General features: G+C 41.3%; 2 protein-coding genes across 5 annotated transcripts; one reads left to right on the top strand and one right to left on the bottom strand.

Moving 5' to 3' along the window:
• Positions 1-576: 576 nt before the first annotated feature.
• On the bottom strand, positions 577-5,563 carry bag3 (BCL2 associated athanogene 3; the record flags this gene model as incomplete). Its single annotated transcript, XM_080849466.1, has 4 exons — positions 577-2,602; positions 2,804-3,175; positions 3,356-3,676; positions 5,372-5,563. The coding sequence occupies 4 exons, from the start codon at positions 5,561-5,563 to the stop codon at positions 1,679-1,681; spliced, it is 1,809 nt and encodes a 602-aa protein (XP_080705592.1). The 3' UTR covers positions 577-1,678.
• Positions 5,564-7,246: 1,683 nt separating this feature from the next.
• Positions 7,247-20,260, top strand: tial1 (TIA1 cytotoxic granule-associated RNA binding protein-like 1). 4 transcript variants are annotated; one of them, XM_080849257.1, is made up of 13 exons: positions 7,247-7,414; positions 8,428-8,524; positions 9,318-9,437; positions 10,348-10,402; positions 10,522-10,609; positions 12,227-12,302; positions 12,638-12,746; positions 13,199-13,294; positions 13,417-13,501; positions 17,711-17,834; positions 17,924-18,126; positions 18,616-18,651; positions 18,756-20,260. In XM_080849257.1, exons 1-13 carry the CDS (start codon positions 7,386-7,388, stop codon positions 18,895-18,897), a joined length of 1,260 nt encoding a protein of 419 aa, XP_080705383.1. In that variant the 5' UTR covers positions 7,247-7,385; the 3' UTR covers positions 18,898-20,260. The 4 variants fall into 4 exon arrangements, with proteins under 4 accessions (XP_080705383.1, XP_080705386.1, XP_080705384.1 ...); XM_080849260.1 differs by having other exon boundaries at positions 18,777-20,260; XM_080849258.1 differs by having other exon boundaries at positions 9,339-9,437.
• The last annotated feature ends 424 nt before the right edge of the window (positions 20,261-20,684 follow it).

The following is a 20,684-nucleotide window of genomic DNA, read 5'->3' on the forward strand; positions in this document are numbered from 1 at the left end:
ACAGACACAATTAGGTGGCCTATCTTGTGTTCTGAAATTGAACACATAAGTTATGAAATGAAACAGTGTGTTGCTATAGTGTACAATATCGTAGGATTGCCTAGCTGACTTTGACATGAGTGGTATTAGATTGTAACTTTGTGTAGTGTTTTCTGACTGCATAACTTGATAACATTGTGTTATTTCAGACATTCAAATAGTTTAAAAATAATCAGTAATGTTCTGTCGTTTGCAGTGATTTGACACCATCCCATTTCCGTTTTGACACCTTTTCCTGACTGTCCTGTTCTCATTCAGGCGTTCGTGCTAGCAGTTCATCGGCACTGGCTTGTTTATTCCATTAATTTCCTTACTCCTCTTGAAAGCATGATTACATTCTGTTAATTATAGTAGTTTTGGCAAAATTATAGTGACATTTTGTGATCTGTTGTGTTCTTTAGCTGTGATGAGCAGACTGGAATGAGTGCATGCTATAATCCATTAAGAGGTCTGGCAGAAAGCTATTATAAAGAAACATGATATAAAGGACTCACTTCAATGGCATTAGCATTTTCAGAAACATTTTATTCACAGCCATGCAGCTATGACCTCAAGATGTCAACACGGCCACAAATGGCAACTTTTAAGCTGTGAGGAACATTGTGTTCAGTTTCACAGACACACTGCAACCAATGCTGCATTCTCTTGCTACACCGTAGCCACTGACACCTGATGCAGATATTGTGGCTCACATTGACCAGTGACCATGTAAGATTTAGAATTTGACTTATACATTTATATATTTTTTACCATCCACATATGTATATATATGTATTTCTCACACATTTTAATGGACATCATGGGCTGCTTTTACAATAGATCTTCGCATCGTAAAAACATTTGGCACAAAAATATTGAGTAAAAATATAGAATCATTAATATGAATATAATTTAAAGTAATATTCATTTGTAAACTTATTTCAATACTATAGTGATAGAAGTGCCAATATCATAAAACAGGCATTGGGAGAAGCAGCACAATATGGACTGAGAGCCGCACAGTAACACCACTGACAAGATCACTTTATGATAAAAGAATTCCCCAAAAAATCCACAACAAAATACAGCAAATACTACCGTGATCATAACATATCCACCAGTGATAAAGTGATGGTGATTGGTTAGAAAAGTAGGCTCTTTTAAAGAACCTGAATAAAACTGAGTGCAGGCTAATATTTGACTTTTATTTAGCCAATAGCTCTTTCACCAACAAAAAATTGAATCTGGGCATTTCATCTTTGAATTCAAGCTTCACAGTCACCACTCAATTGTAAAAAGGACAAAAGTCAAAGATCTACGTCAAAAACAAATATTTGCTTTTGGATGAAGGCCACTTCGATAAATCTCATTTCTGGATATAGCTGTCACGACTCTGGTCCTGCTACAAGGTAATTAGCTTGGTGAAAGGCAACAACATTGCTTTACATCATATAACACAGAATCACACTCAGCAACGAATCACATTAAATGTTGGAGAGCAGAAAACATTAAATAATTTAAGCATGCAACTCAACCGCAGCAGTACAAACTAAGGATAGCAAGGGATGGCAGGTGAGAAGCAGAAGAAGATGGACAAGACGACATTCCAAAGTTCTTGCATTCAGCAACTGACATTTCAAACTCTTTGGATCCACAGTCATTAGGATATTTCCTTTGCCATCTCTATATCTACCTGGCCGATCATACTTGGCTCGCCTTTCTGTTCTAGACTGGTGACCTCACCCTCAGAGATCTCACTTGATGGCACAGCCTCGGGCTCTGATGGTGGTGGCTGATCACCCAGAGTCTCTAGGTACTCTAAGATGGTCTGGACTTTACGGACACCATCTCGTCTTGCCTGGCGTACATCCACCCGCCCTTCAGGGTCCACCGAGTCCAGGGCTAGTAGCTCTTTGGTCAACATCTCCTCCAGCAGCATATACTTTTTGTCATTCTTTTTGCCATTGAATAACTTTACCTCTGCTGCCAGTTTGTCCACCCGCCCCACAGTCTTCTGCACTTTGATCAGGCCAGGATGACTTGGCGGTGGCAGGTCAGCTGAAACCTCAGGCTCTGTTTTTGGTGGCAAAACCTCTTGTGCTGGAGCAACTGGCTCCTGATGGTCTGATTTGTCTGGGACATGGATAGTGATCTTGGCAGTCTCTTGTGGCTGATGCTGGGGCTGTTGTGGGGCCTGTGCTGGTTGTTGATATGCTTGCTGTGGTGGTTGTTGCTGATACGCTTGCTGTGGTGGTTGCTGATACACTTGCTGTGGTGGTTGTTGATATGCTTGTGGTGGTGGTGGTTGATACACTTGCTTTGGTGGTTGTTGATATGCTTGTTGTGGTGGTTGTTGATATGCTTGTTGTGGTGGTTGTTGATATGTTTGTTGTGGTGGTTGTTGATATGTTTGCTGTGGGGGTTGTTGATGTACTTGCTGAGTTGGTGTTGGCTGTGGCTGGTGTTGTGGTTGTTGTGTTCCAGCTGTAGGTCTATGAAATTCCTCACTCTGAACTGCGTGGCTGATGGGAAACTCCCTTTCCATTTTAGGGGCAGAATCTCTTTGTGAAATCTGATGCTGCACCTGGACAAAAATGAAGAAGATGGCTATAATAATCAATTAAAATCAATTGCACAAAATGTGAAAATGCGACTGTTCATATGATGATGGGGTACAAAAAAAAACATAATACCTGGTATTTTTTATATTTTTAACAGCCATATCAATGTTTCATGTTAAAATAAATATTCAGATAAAAAGAGGACACTTTAATGGAACTCTTACCTGTGGCTTCTCTCCCATGACTTGGGATCTGACTGGTGACTGGGCTCTCATGTGGGGTGGCATGTCACGGCTCTGTGTGATGTGGATAGGGAGCGCACTCTCCCGATGTACTCTATTATCTCGAGGGACTGACATGGGCCCGTGATGTATGCCCCCCCTCTCCTCCGGTTGCCGGCAGTGGTAGGAGGGCTGGTACTCTGTGTGCGCAGGAGGGTAATACTGGGAGTGGTAAGTGGGGTTCATCTGAGGCTGTGTTGCACCTCCTGCCCCCTCATGAATAACTGGAATGGGGATGTAGCCTGCTTGGAGACCAGTGCTGCTGGGTCGAGAGGGCTGGAGGAGTGGGACTGTGTGTGGACTCATTCCTTGAACCTAAAAGAAAATACCATTCAAGATTATTAGTTAAAGTTAAAAGTAAAAGGAAACAAAACAAAAAAAACACATTTTTTAGATGTCAGTGTCTGTGACGTATGTCTACAGTGTACCATCTATGTAATAACTCAAAATGACAATGAGATGGTACACAAAAGTCAAATTTTGTTAATGTCTCACCTCTGGTCCTTGTGAAACAGGTGAGCACGATGTACAGTGGGGATCACTATGGAAACTCTCTGAGTTGATGTGCACAGGAGATCGGGCCCGGCAGTGAATGGTTGGCGTAGGGGAGGGAGTGCGTCCCTCTGCTCTGATGTTCTGTAGGCCAGATGGCTGGACGTATGAGAAACAGGGCTGGCGGAGATCAACATTGTCATGGTGCACTGCAATGGGGACGTAGCCTTGGCGGAGAACAGGATGCTTCATCTCTCTGACAAAGCCCTTCTGGGCCTCCTGTGGGAAAGCCTCAATGGGAACACACGGCCCATTTGGGCTGATCTGGAGAGGTAAACAGAGTGAGTAGGGACATTAAAATACCATGAGATAATAAAAACTGAACATAAAACACTGGATGCTGTCATCTTTACGAAAAAACTAAATTAATTGAATTACAATATCTGGAAAAATGGACATCACTCCAGCCAAATACTTTCAAGAGTCTGTATTACAATAAACTGGCTGTCAACTTGAGAAAGTGAGTTTCCCAAAAAAATGAATGAAAACATTTCATATGAGGCATCTGGTAAAATATTGAAGTGCTGGTCACCCTTTGACGATGTCTGTGTGATACCATGTTTTTGGCCTTTCGTATAGGCAGTTTACGCCTGGAAATCTGGACTGGCTGAGCCAGAATAATAACAAGCAGTGCATGTTTTGGGAAATGTCTCTGGGTGATGTCAAAAGTAACATCTTTCAGATCACTTACGCAGAGACAGCAGTGATTACGACTGAAGGAGAATTTGTTCAGCGAGAAGGCAGCAATCAGTGGAACGCGTACAAACGGATGGCATCCAGGCTGCTGTTCAGCTGATGGCACCCGTTTTTAAACACACAAGAGGATACTGAACTGGTTATTACTGAATGGTTCCAGAAAGTCTTTCAAACCATTAAAAGCATTTTCAAAGATGTCATCCAATTCATGTTGAACACCATGGACTTAGTTTATTATTATTTTCTGACTGAACTATTTATAAGAATTCTTTTTTATAAGTCTTGAAAATATTTATCATCAGAACAAATCTTAACAACCCCAGTGTCCTCTGCCATTTTAACACGGTCGCAGCACACAACCGGCGTTGCACCCATTTTATCTCCTGGCAGCTGTGTCTTTCCAGCAGATTCTTCATGACACTAACTTTGGACAAGAGCAAGTGGTCTTACAAACAAACAAATCTGGAAGACAACTTCAGGGGTCGACAAAAAAAAATTGAATCTCTTAAGACAATAAAAGGCGTTCTCTAAATTGAATTAAAGAACAAAACTTTTTAAAACTACAGCTAGGATCAATGTAGGCTGCACAGTGTCTGTCTCGTGTAGGCTATGCATGGGGAGTTACTGGAAGTTAACGGGAGATAGAGGATCCGCCTCAAGCCCCTTGTATGGGAAACTTTCGGGCACGGGGTTCTGTAATCATGAACAAACGCATGGGTAACACGAGAATCTTTAAAACCTTATGGAGGTGGTCAATCATTCAAAGGCATGACTTAGCATAGGACTGCATTGCGTCATGCAGAAACCAGCCAAGCTTACCTCAATACAGAAACATTTAAGGTTGGTAGTGGGCTACTAGTTCCTGTCACAATGGTGAGCTAGTCCTGTACTATTTAGGGACATGATGAATCACTATCGGCTGCGACCGTCGTCGCAACATTATGGCACAATGTTTTTTCGAAGGCATGTTTTCTATGTCCCGTGTCGTATACATACTGTTTGAAATAATAATAATTTCGTTCTTCAGACCACAGAGATGTTATTAACGTTGTATCCGAAGACTCTTACGCGTAGCCTTATGAGTCATGCAAGGTTAATGAACGTTCCAGCCCCGTCTATTAATGACACGACTTGTCATCTAACTTTAAAAAAATAACAAGCTTTACTTACGCATGCAAGCTGACCAGCACCGTTTCATAACAGCAAAAAACTTACACCGCAATAAACGGACTCCTAGCGGGTTGTCAAAAGAACACCTCTTACCTTTTTACCATCGTGTCTTGGATCATTCCATGTAGTTATCCGATTGTTGTGATCCACAAAGAATGGCCATCCAGTCTGTGGATCAATTTTAATTTCCCAACCCGGAGGAAGAGGGTCGTTTGTGGCCATTGCAACCATTGGAGACTGCGTCTTCATGCTCTGAGAAATCTTCGGTCTTGAATATTGAGCCATGGCAATAACTCCGCGGATGCTTTAAAGAATCAATTCAGTGACGTAGCAGAAGAGGGGTTGGCCTTCCAGAATGCGCTCGATGAAAGCACAACTAGTTAGTAAGGGGGGAAAGTTCTAGCTCTCCTAGGGTCTAGTTCAGCAAGCGACCCTCTTGATTATAGTAGAATGTAGCAGTTCGATTATTGTCAGCTGTTTAACATACATCAGTCAACGTCCAACTGCAATAGCCTAGCGGCAGCTAAACCATTCAATCTGAAATATGACACTAAGTAGGCTACCAAGCGTCCAGTTATAGCTATATTTCGCCGTGTCCCTGTTACAACATGGTCCGGTAATTTCCCCACGTTGAGGGGATACCGTGGTGTTTTGTTTTACTAAAAATGTTAAAGGACGTCAACATTTCTCTATATAGGGCCCTCGAGCAATTGTAACATCAAGATTATGTTCTTACATGCACAAAAAATGAATAGACATAGACACATATTCCCTTTCATAGTTTAACATTTAACAGTGTGCCAGCGCCGCAACGGTCATATTGCATCACACAATCGAAACTCTAAATTCTGTTAAAATGTATAGGCTACACTATTTTCCTATCATTACAGTGAATGAAATGCCCTGTATTGTTATTCCTAGGCTTCTGCTTCTTCTTCTTCTTCTTCTTCTTGTTACCTTTTTCTGCGATTAATTCAGCTCGAACCGCTTAACTTAGAAACTTCATTCAAACTTTGTCGCGTAGGTCTGGTAAAGGACACTTATGCTATGTATTTTTCACTTTTCTTAACTTTATACTTTTTAAAATATTAAAGAAAAACGAATATAAATTTCTCCCATTGACTTACATTGGGCCATTATGACATCAGGGTCTTTAAACTGGCTTGCACCTGTGCTTCACTGACACCTGCGCCAAATCCAAGGAACCTCTTCTCTCTGTCCCTCTCAATTTAACTAGGAACATTAAGACACCTTCCATTCTCTACTTTTTTCACTCCATCTCTCCATCTTTCTCTCTATCCCTCTCAGTCTACTTTCTCTCACACTCAATCTTTCTACTTCACTCCATTTTTATCTCCTTTTTTCAATATTTTCACTCTCTCTTTATCCAGGGCCACTCTTGTTCACTCTTCTTTCCTTCTTCCACTCTTCTTGCCTTTCTTCTTTCCTTCTTTCACTCTTCTTTCCTTCTTCCACTCTTCTTCCCTTCTTCACTCTTCTTTCCTTTCTTTTTTCCTTCTTCCATTCTTCTTTCCTTCTTTTACTCTTCTGTCCTTTCTTCTTTCCTTCTTTCCTTTTTTCTTTCATTCTTCCACTCTTCTTTCCTTTCTTCGTTCCTTCTTCTTTCTTTTCTTTCTTAACTTTTGCATTTCATGCACTGGTATTTCCTTCAGGAAATGCATTTTCTAGTTCTTAGGTGAAATAGCATCGTTGACAGGTCTTTTTCACGAGATTAATTTATGATAGGCCTATACGGGTATTTAAGGACATGTGAAACACCTTCATCTTTTTCAGACATATCTCCCCTCCCCTGATTTTGCTTTCAAGCACACAAACTTAGCCTACTACTAACCCACAGCACATTACAGTCACTCACAACCGTATATAAGTTTTATGTCGTAACATTGTACGGTAATTAGAATATTCTCAAACACAGTTCTGCGCATGTGCCAAGTCGGTCGGTGTTTCCTAACTTGCCGGTTTCCGCCATTTTCTACGTTAAGCGCTGAGTTACCTTGGAAATAAATTTACAAGACTGTTGTTGGTATTCGTCAAGAGAGTCACGAGTAATAACATTTTGTAATAATAAACCTATCGGTATCTGAACATGGAAGACGATTGCCACCCCAAAACACTGTAAGTAGCTCACAAGACTATAGACGGCAAACCAAAATCGAAGTCCCTCTGCAGCTATTCTAACGATAGCACACTGGCTAATTAGCTGACCAGCTAACGTTAACATTAGCTAACGTTATCCTTTGATGACACCCTCCTGTCTTTGTAGGTTAGGCAACAAGCTAGCCTATTCAGCTAACTTATAGTCTTTAACGATAGTGGCATATTTGCTCTGTGTTGTTAGATAAAAGAAAAGAAAACACGAAAGCCAGACCCTCAAACAACCCTATGCAAGTATACGGTTACCTGGAATGTATTGCCGTTAGCTTGCTGTTGTTGTTAGCTAGGTTATCTGTTAAGTTCATCAGCTAACAACTCCAAGATAGCCAGACTGGATGGCTGCAAGCAGTGCAATTTGCTGCTAGCGTGACATTTATTTTACTGGCTAGCTTGCTAGCTTCAGAGGTAGCAAACCAGCTAGAATAAATGCCATTCTGACAACAAGGCTAGCTTAGAAATGTATCGTCATGCCCAACTGTCACAACTCTCGCATAGTGCATGACACTTTGATTGTTTCCCCAACGCGAATGGGGAAAATGTCCTGTTTAAATGTTCGCCTGTGCCCATTAAAACTGCTAGTGTTAGTTGGATTGTCTCAACTTGCTAGACACCGGTAGCTGTCTCTAGCTAACTTTAGAAACAGTCACAGATATTTGGCCTGCAGAGAACACTGAATGTTTCCAGTAAGTTAGTTGTAACGTCAGGCCGATTTAGCGACCTAGCGGCTGAGCTGAGGTCATTTTCTGAATAGGTTATATTATCATTCTTGCTTTGTCCTCCCTCACACACCGCCTAAATGTCCTATCATCAATATCCATGTGCTGAAAAATCTAAGGTTAATGTTATGTTATTCGTCGATGGTAGGCCTACAAGGGGTATCAGTCAAGGGTTGTTCGTATTTTGAAGATACCCAAAGTATTCCTCTTGTTCAGCTCATCACTTGAGATTTATGCATATTTTCTTTTTATTTGAAGATACGTGGGAAACCTGTCAAGAGATGTCACGGAGAACCTAATTCTGCAGTTGTTCACACAGATAGGACCTTGTAAAAGCTGTAAAATGATAACAGAGGTAAGGGATTTCAAAATCATTAACCTACTCATTAATGTTGTTGTGTCGATCATTGCGATTACTTGTTTTTGGTGGAACATAGCTTACTGTGATGTTTTTGAAATTCAGTTAATCTCTGCTGAGGGTGAAAATATGTTTGTATAAAGGCAGTGTGGCTGACATCCAGTCTGTAGGCAAACTAATTGTAATTCAATGATTACAAAATACATTTCTGGGTATTACCTCCTTGACAACTTTGTCTTAAGCTTAACCCTTTGTCTTAAGAAGTTGTTATTTTTATTTATTAAAGTTTAATTTAAGATTCCCTTATCATTAAACAAACCTGTCAAATGGATTTTTGAAAATGTACACCATTTTTTTTTATATATATATATATATATATATCCTGACGTAATTAAGCATTTCATGGTCAATTTTTAAAGTTAAGGCCACACAATTACATTCATCAAGTTAACCTATGACAATGGACCAATATGGTGCTGACAAATTATTATTGATAACCCTTGATTAACCTGTCTGCCACTGATTCATTGTGAAGTGTTTTTCAAAAGTATTGATACAGTGAGGAATTTCAAGAGGAAAGTTTAAGCTTGTGGCTAGAAAGAAGGGCTAATATATTTGCTTTAAAAGGTTCTTGGTGCCGTATATAATTGGTTATAATCGCATAGGCTAGTATTTTTTCATACTGACTGTTATTTGTGTGTATTTGAATGTATGTGGCATATTTATGAATAATTTTCTCTTCAACTAAATCTTGTTTTACAATGACTCATGCTCAACCAATTTCTCCTAGATTTCTGTATCTGTTTTGCAGCATACAAGCAATGACCCATATTGCTTTGTGGAGTTCTTTGAGCATAGGGATGCTGCTGCTGCGCTGGCAGCCATGAATGGCAGGAAGATCCTTGGGAAGGTAAAGGAGCTAAAAGTTTACATTCCAGTGTTCTGTTGAAATCTGGTAACCGGCATGTAACTTTTATACTTCTAGACTGCTGTTGCTTCAACAACTTTCACTGTTACATCCTCATGTACTTGTTATGGGATTGATTATGTGAATAAGTCTTTCTTTTTAGTAAGCTTTGTAAGGCAAATTTATCAAAGTCTAGTTTCCAGTGATATGCTGCGTTCCATTTTGACTGGGAAGTCGGAATTTCCAACAGGAATGCCCTCATGAAGGATTTCTGGCTTTAGAAAGTCGGTTGAACCTCACCATTCCCGACCTCAAACTCCAACTGGCTGCTCAACACATCAACAGTAGTGAAAGCATTTGTAATATACTGTTTATTAGCAATTCTGGCTTATTTATGCCTCATTAAATCAGTCATACACACAGTACTGTCCAACTTCTATCTGTAGAAACGTTGCTACAGTGTTTGTTTGTGTCAAATATTGCTTAATGCGTTGTCATCAATTGGAAAGAACTGCTAATGAGGGGCATTCCAGTTGAAACGGCCAACCTGGCTAGAAGCTGTTAACTTCGATGGGACATCATTCCCAGCTCCTACTTCCGAGGTTAATGGAACACAGCATTGCTGCTCCCCGAGCTCCACTGCATAGTTCTGAAAAATGCTAAAGAGTTGGGAGGGACTGAGAGTCTAGCATGACGTAGAACCAACTGGTCCAATCTACATGATTTTCAACCCATAAAATGCCAATTTTTAAAACATTTAGATTTCGTCAAATTTATCCCCTGTATTGTGATGAAACAGATCACAAAATAACCATATATACTGCTGCTTTTTGTTGGTCCAGTATGCTATTGAGTATTGGTTGAGGACTCATAATTGACCACCAATTAATGTGTTTTAATATTTTGTTATTAGGAGGTGAAGGTAAATTGGGCCACAACTCCAAGTAGCCAAAAGAAAGATACATCCAGTAAGTATTTTGGTGATTTTCAGTGTTTTCAGCAAAAATGTCATTCTCTAATATCTATTTGCAAATTTTTGATTGTTCCCACTTCCATGTCTTTGAACATTCTGCTTTTGTCATTTCAGATCACTTCCATGTCTTTGTGGGTGATTTGAGTCCAGAGATAACTACTGAAGATATCAAAGCTGCGTTTGCCCCATTTGGAAAAATCTCGTAAGTTTTGCATTAAACCTCTCAAGGTTTCTGCTCACGAGGTCAGTTATCGCAGAGGGCAAACAAGTTATTTTAAATTATTCCATGTAATCCCTTATAAATGGTAGGCTTACATTTTTCTAGAATTCTTTTTATATTTTCGCCTTTATATAAATTCCTCATAATATAGTCTCACTCTGTGTTCCTGTATGCACAGAAGTAAGGACGTGCCATAAGTCTCTGCCTGAACTTTACCTTTTATGCGAAAAGCAGCTCTTCGTACCAAGCTTTTGCATTTCTTGAGATTCGTTTTAAACCTTTTAGAGCAGCAATTAAAGAATTGGTTCTCCTGGGTTGGGTATTCCTGGTTCAGAAAGGGAATGTCCCCTCATATGTGCTGTTGACACCTTGATCTAATATGCTAGTTCTTGTGAACCCAGAGGTAGAATTCATGTTTCAAATCGGCTAGCTCATGAAGTTGATTGAGATAGGATACACAGTCGTATGTGAACCATTTCACTTCTGTATCCTCTAATTTGAACTCAGAAAATCGTTTTTTTCCGTCTGAACAGAAAGTAATTATTTCCACTACAAAGCTTTGTAATGCTGAATGTGTTTGTAGTCTTTTCCTTCGTGCTTTTTTTAATCTTCTAGGAAATGGTAAGTATTCTTGAATGTCATTTAACGTGTTAAAAGGCAGTTCCACCTTTTTGTGACTGTACAACCTGAACAACTGTCAGTGCTCCCAGCTGTGAGTGTCAGTTCAGTAATAGCGCTCTGGTTATTTTACAGAATGCTCATAGGATTGGACAGGAGCTTGAAGGCTTACAGCAAGGAACTGTGCACACTGGAAAACTCAGATGTAGATTTTTTTATTATTCCATCTATTCATTCTTCTTACATTTTTAAACTGCAATAATATTGTTATTAACCTTTTGCCGTAGTGTAGAATTTTTTAACCAACACCAGTATTTTACTTTTAGACTTGTGTTTTTAAAAGAAATGTTATTTAACGATGGTTTTGCCTAGATGTGTTGATTCTAGTTTTACTCTCCTAAAATTCTGAAAATGTCAATTTTTCGAAATTTGCAGCTTCCCAAACTCCATATTGGTGGTAAAGAATTGACCAGGAAAAATAAAGAAATCTGTTAACAGGCCATGTATGCCGTTTAATTCCTTTTTTCTCTTTGATATTTCTATTCATAATATACATGCATATATATTCTGTATATTTCTACTGGTAGGCTGAGAACCATCAGCAAAATCTAGAAATGCATGGTTACTAGTAAAAAGAAATGACCTTTATTTGAAAGCCTTAATCATTTTAATGTTCAGGGTTAAAGCTGGCACTGTTGAATGTAAGAAAAATGTAAATAGTAAATACTTAAAGAAAACAATCATGATTAAGGATTAGTGTAGGTTGCATGGTTACGTACTTGTTTTTCGTTGATTTTCTTTTCAAATGAAGTCTTGCCTCAGTGTTTAGAGTTGAGGGAAAATGAGAAAGATAGCTTTAGCTGGCTAGCTTTTGGGCAAAAAAGGAGTGATTCTCAGTGCAATGTGTGTGTGGTTCCTTTTCTTTAATCTCGTGAGAGACTGTAATGCATCCCCTGACTCTGCTGTGACCTGTTCTTGCAGTGATGCACGTGTGGTGAAGGATATGACAACGGGGAAATCTAAGGGGTATGGATTTGTGTCCTTCTATAACAAACTGGTAAGGCTCCAGAGCAGCAACACAGAGTGAAGGTTATTTCTATTTCTGTTTATTCTCCTACATCATTTTACAGATACAAGACAAGATAGACTCCTGACATAGAATAAAAGCCTGAATGGGTGTAGTGTAAACTAAGAAGGAAGGACGCATCAGACAGTAATAGACAGACGTTGTCTATAGCTTTTAGAATGTGAGAAATGGTGTGATTAGATAAATCGTTTGAGTCGTATTAGATAACAGTGCAGAATAAAGTAGCCACTCAGACAGTTCATCTTAATTTTGGACATCATGTTTAGAACCTAGTCAGGAAACTTTGTGTTTTCCCTTGTTTCCAGGATGCAGAGAATGCCATTGTGCACATGGGAGGACAGTGGTTGGGTGGGCGGCAGATCAGAACCAACTGGGCCTCACGGAAGCCTCCTGCTCCCAAGAACATACCAGAGAGTAAGTCATGAACAGTTCCCTGTGATAAACTAACAACTCAAACATCCAAGTACAGACTGAACCTTGAAATGGGTTACCCAGCCAGATGGATTGAACCATGAACAAGGTGATCTGTTAATGGAGCTTTATGCAAAATATGCTATTTTGGCTAGCTGCCAGCGAGCTAATTGATTTTATACTCCACTCTTGAGGTAGGCCTACAAAGTGGTGTTATGGAGGCATGACCAAAGTAAGATGGTTAGCATGCTAATTTAAGTAGCTATCAGCAGCACAGTACATTTCAATGCATCAAACTGTTCTTTCTTCACACTCACACTTCATATTTTAGTCTTTCATCTTTAGTAACTAAGATTCTTTTGTATAGCACCTTGAAACCATAGTAGCTACTGGTGCACATGCCAGACTGTTTTTAAGTATGCAATCATGAGAACAACTTGCATGTGAACTTTCAGACAGCTCAAAGCAGCTGAGATTTGAAGATGTGGTGAACCAGTCGAGCCCTCAGAACTGTACAGTGTACTGTGGGGGGATTCAGTCTGGCCTCTCCGGTAAGACCTTTTTCTGTCTTTGATGAGTACTTAATCTTTTTTTTTAAATAAATATTTGGCATAATAAACAAATGACTTGCACAACTATTAAACTTTACCTTCCACCTCCCTCTCAACTGCAGAGCACCTTATGCGACAGACGTTTTCACCATTTGGGCAAATAATGGAGATCCGAGTTTTTCCAGAAAAAGGCTATTCGTTCATCAGGTAGATTGTAACAGACTATTTTCACTTCCCTATCTATTACTATTACTACTGCTGGTGTTGATAGAATGTTCGGTTTCTTTGAAACTTCAGTTCAGAGGGAACGGAGTGAGACACAGCTCACAAATAGGGAACTTGATGCTTGCATCTAACTCATTGAAACACCTACAATCAAGCCTTTATGCAGGCAATGATTGGGCAGGCTGGAAGCCTATCTCATATGCTCTTTAACCCACCATCCATCGTTCACCCCTTTATAGCAAGTTGCTTTCAGAACTGCCCTGAGCTGTGTCTTACTCCGTTCTCTCAGAGAATGGAGATTTCAAAGAAACCTGACGTTCTCCTTTGGTCACTTTGTGAGACAGAGCTCACAAATGGGGATCTAAAATGGTCCCGGAATATGAAGAGCTATAAAGCAACCCGCTTCTCACCCAGTGTAACCCTGTAGGCACACCAGGTATACATGGGCCTGATCACAAAACACTGCACAAATGATGGTGCTATGACCTCCAATGATAAAAGAAAGTAAGAGAATTGGTCCAATCAGCAGTTAAACAGATCTGCTTTAGGTCTATGCAGTGAAATAATGCCCAAGAGGGCGCCATACCATGTGTAGAGTGGGCGTTGACCTGTGGCAAGCTTACACCTTTTGTTTTGAAGGAGGCTTTAATAGCCGTCACAGTCCAGTGTAAAAGACGCTTTGACAAAGCCCAAGTCCATGAGGACTGTGCAAACAGTTGGTCAGATGATCTGAAAATCCTTATCCTGTTTATATAAGACTGTAGTAAGTAGGTTCAAATATCAGGTGTGCAATATCCGCTCCTCGTCAGTGTAAATTGGGGGGCAGCAGACAGAAAGTAGCTTAATATGTGCTGAAGAATGAAGGCACAAAATAGTCTGTGGAAGCACCTTAGAATTATCTGTGGTGAGTTGAGTGCATAGGAGGCGCACTGTGAATGGGAGCAGTTCACACACTCATTTAGCTGTTGCTCGAGGCCAAAGATGGGCGCTTAGCTTCAAATTGGCTTTGCCCTCTTCAAACAGTTCATGCAGACAAGATGAAATCGCTGCAATTGAACACTGATGCACACTAGCCCCTTGGTAAAGCACCTTCATTTCAATCTCTTCAACAGAAGTCTGTGTAAAGGTGTAGGTAGACCTCTGTTGATCTGCTTCAGGGGGAATGCCCACATACTCAACAGCACCATTACGGTCTGGGGAGTCACATCTTTTTGCCTGTGGGGGTAGGACCCCTTAGTCATTTTGACAACGTTGTGGTGGAGACACCATTCTGACAAGCGTGGATTCCCTTGTGACAGGAGATCCTTCCCCTGCTTCAGATGCCCAGGCACATGAGTCTTCACTCAGGTGCTCACTGCTCCACAACAGCAGAGATTCTGCCAGGTTGTGAAGTATCCGGGATTGGGTGTTGCAAGTGTATACAACCCCTGTGGTGTTGTCTGTGCGGACCAGAACATGAACCCATGACGGGAAGTGTTTTAGGGAGAACCGTATTCAACTCGAAAGTTGAAGTGAACCAGACTATTGAGCTGTTGACCACATTTCTATTTGTCCCTCCAAAACAGCTCCCCAACCTGATGTGTCTAGCAAGGTGATCATTGTGTGAGGGACACAGAGAGAGTGCAAGTAACCACCTCTGAAAATCCCTTTGTGCAGCATGCCGAGGAGAAACACAGCAATCGTACAGAGGAGGTAAAGACACTTGTGGGAACGAACTTTTCGTCCCCTTTCCAAAAGCGAGAATGACAGGAAATAAAGGTCTGGACTCTCTCTTTTGGACAGGCCGTCCAACATCAGCCGCTGGAGCGTAATGCGTTGTGTAGGAGCAAACACGCTCTTTTGGGTATTTACACTGAAGCCCAGCCAACTAGTGTGGGAGAGCAGAGTCTGTGTTTGCTCTTTGGCAACCTGCTGAGAGCTTTCTAAAGAACTCCTTATGCTCAGAGCTGCCTGTCTGGGCAGCAGTAGGGCTGGCCCTGCCACTGTTGGAAGTGTGTGCCGAGCCAGCTCAAGGCCGAAGGGAAGAGAAGGGACTGGTTGGTATTTGTATGCCGTGCCTACGAAAGCAAAGGGGAGAAACCGTTTGTCTAAAAAGGCAATGTGACAAAATGCCTCTTTGAGATTCACTGTGGGAAAACAGTCTCAGGTTAACACCTGATGTGGTGCCACTTTGAAGGTCAAGAAACGTCAATGCTTGTTGAGGTCTTTAAGGTCTTTTTCAGCACAATGAAGTACCGGCTTTTAAAGCTGGACTTGGTTTCTGCCGCCGGAACAATCCTATAGTATAGGGAATCTATTTCCTCCCTCAGTACAGAGGTTGACTGCTCTGGGAAAGGGTACATGAGCACACCCTGAGATTAGTGGACATGAGCACACCCTGAGATTAGTGGACATGAGCACACCCTGAGATTAGTGGACATGAGCACACCCTGAGATTAGTGGACATGAGCACACCCTGAGATTAGGGGACATGAGCACACCCTGAGATTAGGGGACATGAGCACACCCTGCGATTAGGGGACATGAGCACACCCTGAGATTAGTGGACATGAGCACACCCTGAGATTAGGGGACATGAGCACACCCTGAGATTAGGGGACATGAGCACACCCTGAGATTAGGGGACATGAGCACACCCTGAGATTAGGGGACATGAGCACACCCTGAGATTAGGGGGGCAGATTGCAGCCTGTAGCCTGTTTCCAAACCCAGTGCAAAGTTAGCCTTAAAGGCCACAGGGGGGCAGCAGATGCTAAACTGGTCTTCTGAATTGTCAGTGATGCAATGCTCCTCTCTAGCGGCTGCAGGGAGGAAGAGCTGTTCACAGTGTCTCGAGTCATTGGGCTTATAGTTATAGTGCTTATACTGGACGAGGAGACAGAGGTGGGAGGCTGTCGCATTGATACCACACGGACACCAATGTGCTTGCACCCTAGCTGGTGTTTGACTGTCCAGTAGAAGAGCTGAATACATTTTTCGGGGGGCAGAAGGGAACTTGAACCCTAGTCTACACTCGGTGTGGGAGAGCAGAGGGCTGTCTAGCACATGGTTGTTGGTGCTGTGGGCCTGTAGCCTCACCCAAGGGAGGATCTTCACCCTCTACAGATATCTGGCTGGGAGGAAGCAGCATGGGCCAGTCGGATTCAGCCTCTTCATTAATGGAACGTGGAAAAGCAGCCAATAGCTTGTCAGGTGGTAGAGAGCCTAAGGGGTATTTACCTTTAATTGACGCCCTTGTGCAAGGTGCTCTTCTCCATGCAGACGCAGTGCTGGCATGCCTGCAGGGTTAGCCAACCCCATTTTAGCATGTTCAAGGCCTAGGCCATGCTGCGTGAGGGTCCCTTTGATCGATTGCAATACCGCTGGAATTAGGGCCTGGACGGTATTTTTATCCTTATCCAGAGCAACACATGTTGCAGGTGAAGGAGAAGAAAGAGAAAAAAAACCTGAAAATCCCAGTAGAGGAGTGTAAGCCTCCCAATTGGAACAGTTAGGCTGTGTTAATGTGGAGTTTTGGCAAGGAAAGCCAAGGTGAGAAATAAGAGTAGACTTGCCTGAAAGAGTAGAATTGCAAGTTATTATGAGTTGGGCAGTGATGGGCAGTGGGTTGTATTTCTTATGACTAGGGCTAGGCTGTTTGATAGTTTAGCTACTCCTCTGCCCAATTGTTGCCTGACCAAAGGCTTGATTGAAGGATTTTCAGCGACTTAGACAAGTTATTCATCCAGCTCAATTTCACAACCTCGAAACCAGTGTACTGGAGTGGCTAGCCTGCCATTAAAAGGAAACATGATTAGATTCATTAGAAATAGAAAATATGGCATATGAAATACATGTTTTTCACATGGTACCTAAATGTTTAGGTAGTTTATAGCCTCCTTGTATGTGATTTAATTGTATGGCCAGCTTGTAAGTGAATCAATGATTTGCCCCGTTCAAAGCATTTGGGGTGTAGTGTCCAAAAAGGCCACTAGATGGTGCTGTGCCTCAGCATCAGAGGTGAACCCACAAATAAGGGTCTCAAACATGGGACTAATCAATGTTACATTTTTGCTTTTCTCTTCAAATGAAGTCTTGTAGCATAAGTGAAATATATTTGCATTTCTCGTTGTACTACTGTACATGATGGCGTTTAATTTTTTCCTTAAGTTTTAATTTCATGCTTTAAGTTTTGCTGTTTTGCGCTATTAGGTTTTCCACTCATGAGAGTGCAGCCCATGCCATTGTCTCTGTGAATGGAACCGCCATTGAGGGCCACATGGTTAAATGTTACTGGGGCAAGGAGTCCCCTGACATGGCCAAACCTGTGCAACAGGTAAGGCACTGTTAGACTTTATGATGAAAATGTCAGAGATGTTGTTAATTTTTCATTCATAATGATTTCGCACTATGTCTTAATGCCAGATGGACTACAGCAGCCAGTGGGGGCAATGGAATCAGGTGTATGGGAGCCCCCCCCAGCAGCAGCAACAGCAACAACAACAGCAGCAGCACCAGCAGCAACAACAGCAGCAGCAGTATGGACAGTACATGACCAATGGCTGGCAGGTGCCCTCCTACGGCATGACGTACGGCCAGACGTGGAATCAGCAGGGATTTGGCATGGAGTGAGTGTCATCTTGCTCCATTCTGTGATTCATGATGATTTCAAATGATTATTGGCCACATCCACAAAAAGATGCTTTTCAGCGATCATCAAAGTTAGTGATCTGTTTGGCATCGTTCATCGTATCACGGCACATTTACATATGCATGTAGCCCAAATACGATATAGATTCTGTAGACTAAATGACTAACATTTGTGCAAACATGTCATGTAAATGTTGTATGTTTAAACTGAAACATTACTAAATCCTGTTGGTGGTGGTTGGAGACTTGACATGACTCCCAGGTCTATGTTTCATGTTTATGGTGATGGTGATATCACTGCTACAGGAGAAAAGTTATGTTCTGTTAAAAACGTAGATTTAATTCCAGACTGAAGAAGTGTACTTCCAATTTTGTGTGCTGTTTTATGATGCCGTTGTTATAAGGTCTGGATGTGCTGTATTACTCGTGTTTTTGTTTTTAATCACAATTTGTTGCTGTCCTCACAGGGACTCCATACTGGCAGCCGCACAGAACATGTCAAGGTGACAAAAAAACAACATTTTTTATATTTTTAAAGTCTTTTTCAATCCATTGACTTGTGTATTTGTGTATTTACATTCTAGCACTATGTTTTCCTAAACCCCAGCCCCCTGTGTTCCCCCCCTAGCAGGCAGTCCCAGTCACCAGCCTGGATGGGAGGCTTCGGCACTCAGCCGTCTCAGCCTCAGCCTGGCCCAGTGATGCCCAACCAGCCCAGCTTTGGGATGGCTGGCTACCAGCCACAGTGAGCCGGACCTGGCCACACACAGTTACTCAACACTCAAATGGAAACTGACCCCCACATAGAAAATGAAGATGCTGAGACCAGATTGGGTACCACATCTTGGAGGAAAGAGTCAATCCAGCTGAAGTTTTTGAAAGACTCGCTATTTGGAGAGGTTGAATGGGACTTAATGCCATAAATTGGGAAAATGGAGTTTATTGGTTGACTCATGTCTGTATAAATGAAAATCTCCCTTTGTTTCTTTTCTTTTGGCCTCATTACTTTTTGGTGGATGACGAGAGGCAGGAGAGTGTATGAAACATTTATCTCCCCTCCTCGTTTGGGTTTCTGACTAAACATGGTCTAAACAACTGGACAACCAGGGAGAAAGGTCCTTTGTGTTTTGTCCCCGATTTGGAGACTTTGGGTTTGCACAGGTACATTAAGAAATGTTTGGAATGTTTAGTTGTAAATGCTGTAGTGACGCTTTTTAATTTGGCAAGAATATTGACCTTAGAAGCTGCAGTTATAAATGCTTAATGTCACTTTTCATTTTGTACTTAAAGCACCATCTACCCTAATTCAGCGAAACAGTGTAAGTTAAGGCACCTTTGGGAGTTCTGAAGACCCATTTCTTGTAAATGTTGAAGTGTACATGAATTTCTATGTGCTGGCGTTTGTATGTATCCTCCTCAGCTTCACCCTGCATTCCCCCCTCCCCCCACATTTCTCTCCACAGGATCTTTGATGCAGTGTGGAGATCTCACTAGCTATTATTAGCCAACATCTTATAATTAGTGCTTATCATGGACTTAAGTTAGCGATGGCAATATGTACATAACCCTTGATAACGCTGTATGAAAGTAAGTTTGTTTTTATTTTCCAAAGCATGCATTCTTCATCATAGAGGTCTACAAATCAAATGCTGTACATAGCACACGGGGACAAATTGCGTGACTGACATATTGAATCAATTCAGTGTAATTTACAAAGAAGCCTTAAGTTTAATAGGTCGGTTAACGCATCATTTGTAACTCAGTTTGAAACTCATGGTAGAGAGGTGCTAATCAGTTTTAGAGCCCTTTTTGCAGTTCTGTGTTCATTTGCAGATTTGGACAGATATGTGTGCCATTTTCAGCTGTTGGCCATGGTGTGAGTTTTCCAGAAGACTTGTTAGGGTAAACTGCATGTTTTTAAAATGTGTTGTTGGGGTTGCTGAATGTAAATGACTGAACTGTTGGATTATATTCAAGAATTTGATAATGTATCCATTGTATCAGAGGAAACATCTCCATAAATTGAAAAATGGATTTTAACCCAACTCAAAACATGGCTGAAAAGCTGCAACTGCAAGTTGTGTAAAAAAAAATAAAACTAGAACACTTGTATTTTGTTGTTTGTTACCATGTTGTTTTCACTTTTGATGAACAGAGCATTGTCATGAAATCATATAAAGGTTCAATGTATGACATGTTAACACTTTGACAATGAAGGTACTTTATTTGCATTTCATATACTACAAGCTTTGCACAGAAGTTAGGCGTGGAAGTACACTTTACTATGTTCCCAGTCCGTAAGGTACGTACATGCATTATCATATTTGCCTGCCAACATGTTATCTATTAAACTACATTACAGAAAGTACCGTTCTGCACCATGTTGTACACATCTAGATAAGTGATGGAAGTCAAGACAGAGAGCACACATAGATCTACCAAGCCATTGTCTTATTTTCAGATGCACAATAGGTCACAACACATACTCATCTATCTTGACTTGGTGAGTGAAAGGCTTTCATACAATACACTAAAA

This window comes from Sprattus sprattus (assembly GCF_963457725.1).
Source record: "Sprattus sprattus genome assembly, chromosome: 12".
In the NCBI taxonomy this organism is placed as follows: Eukaryota; Metazoa; Chordata; class Actinopteri; order Clupeiformes; family Clupeidae; genus Sprattus; species Sprattus sprattus.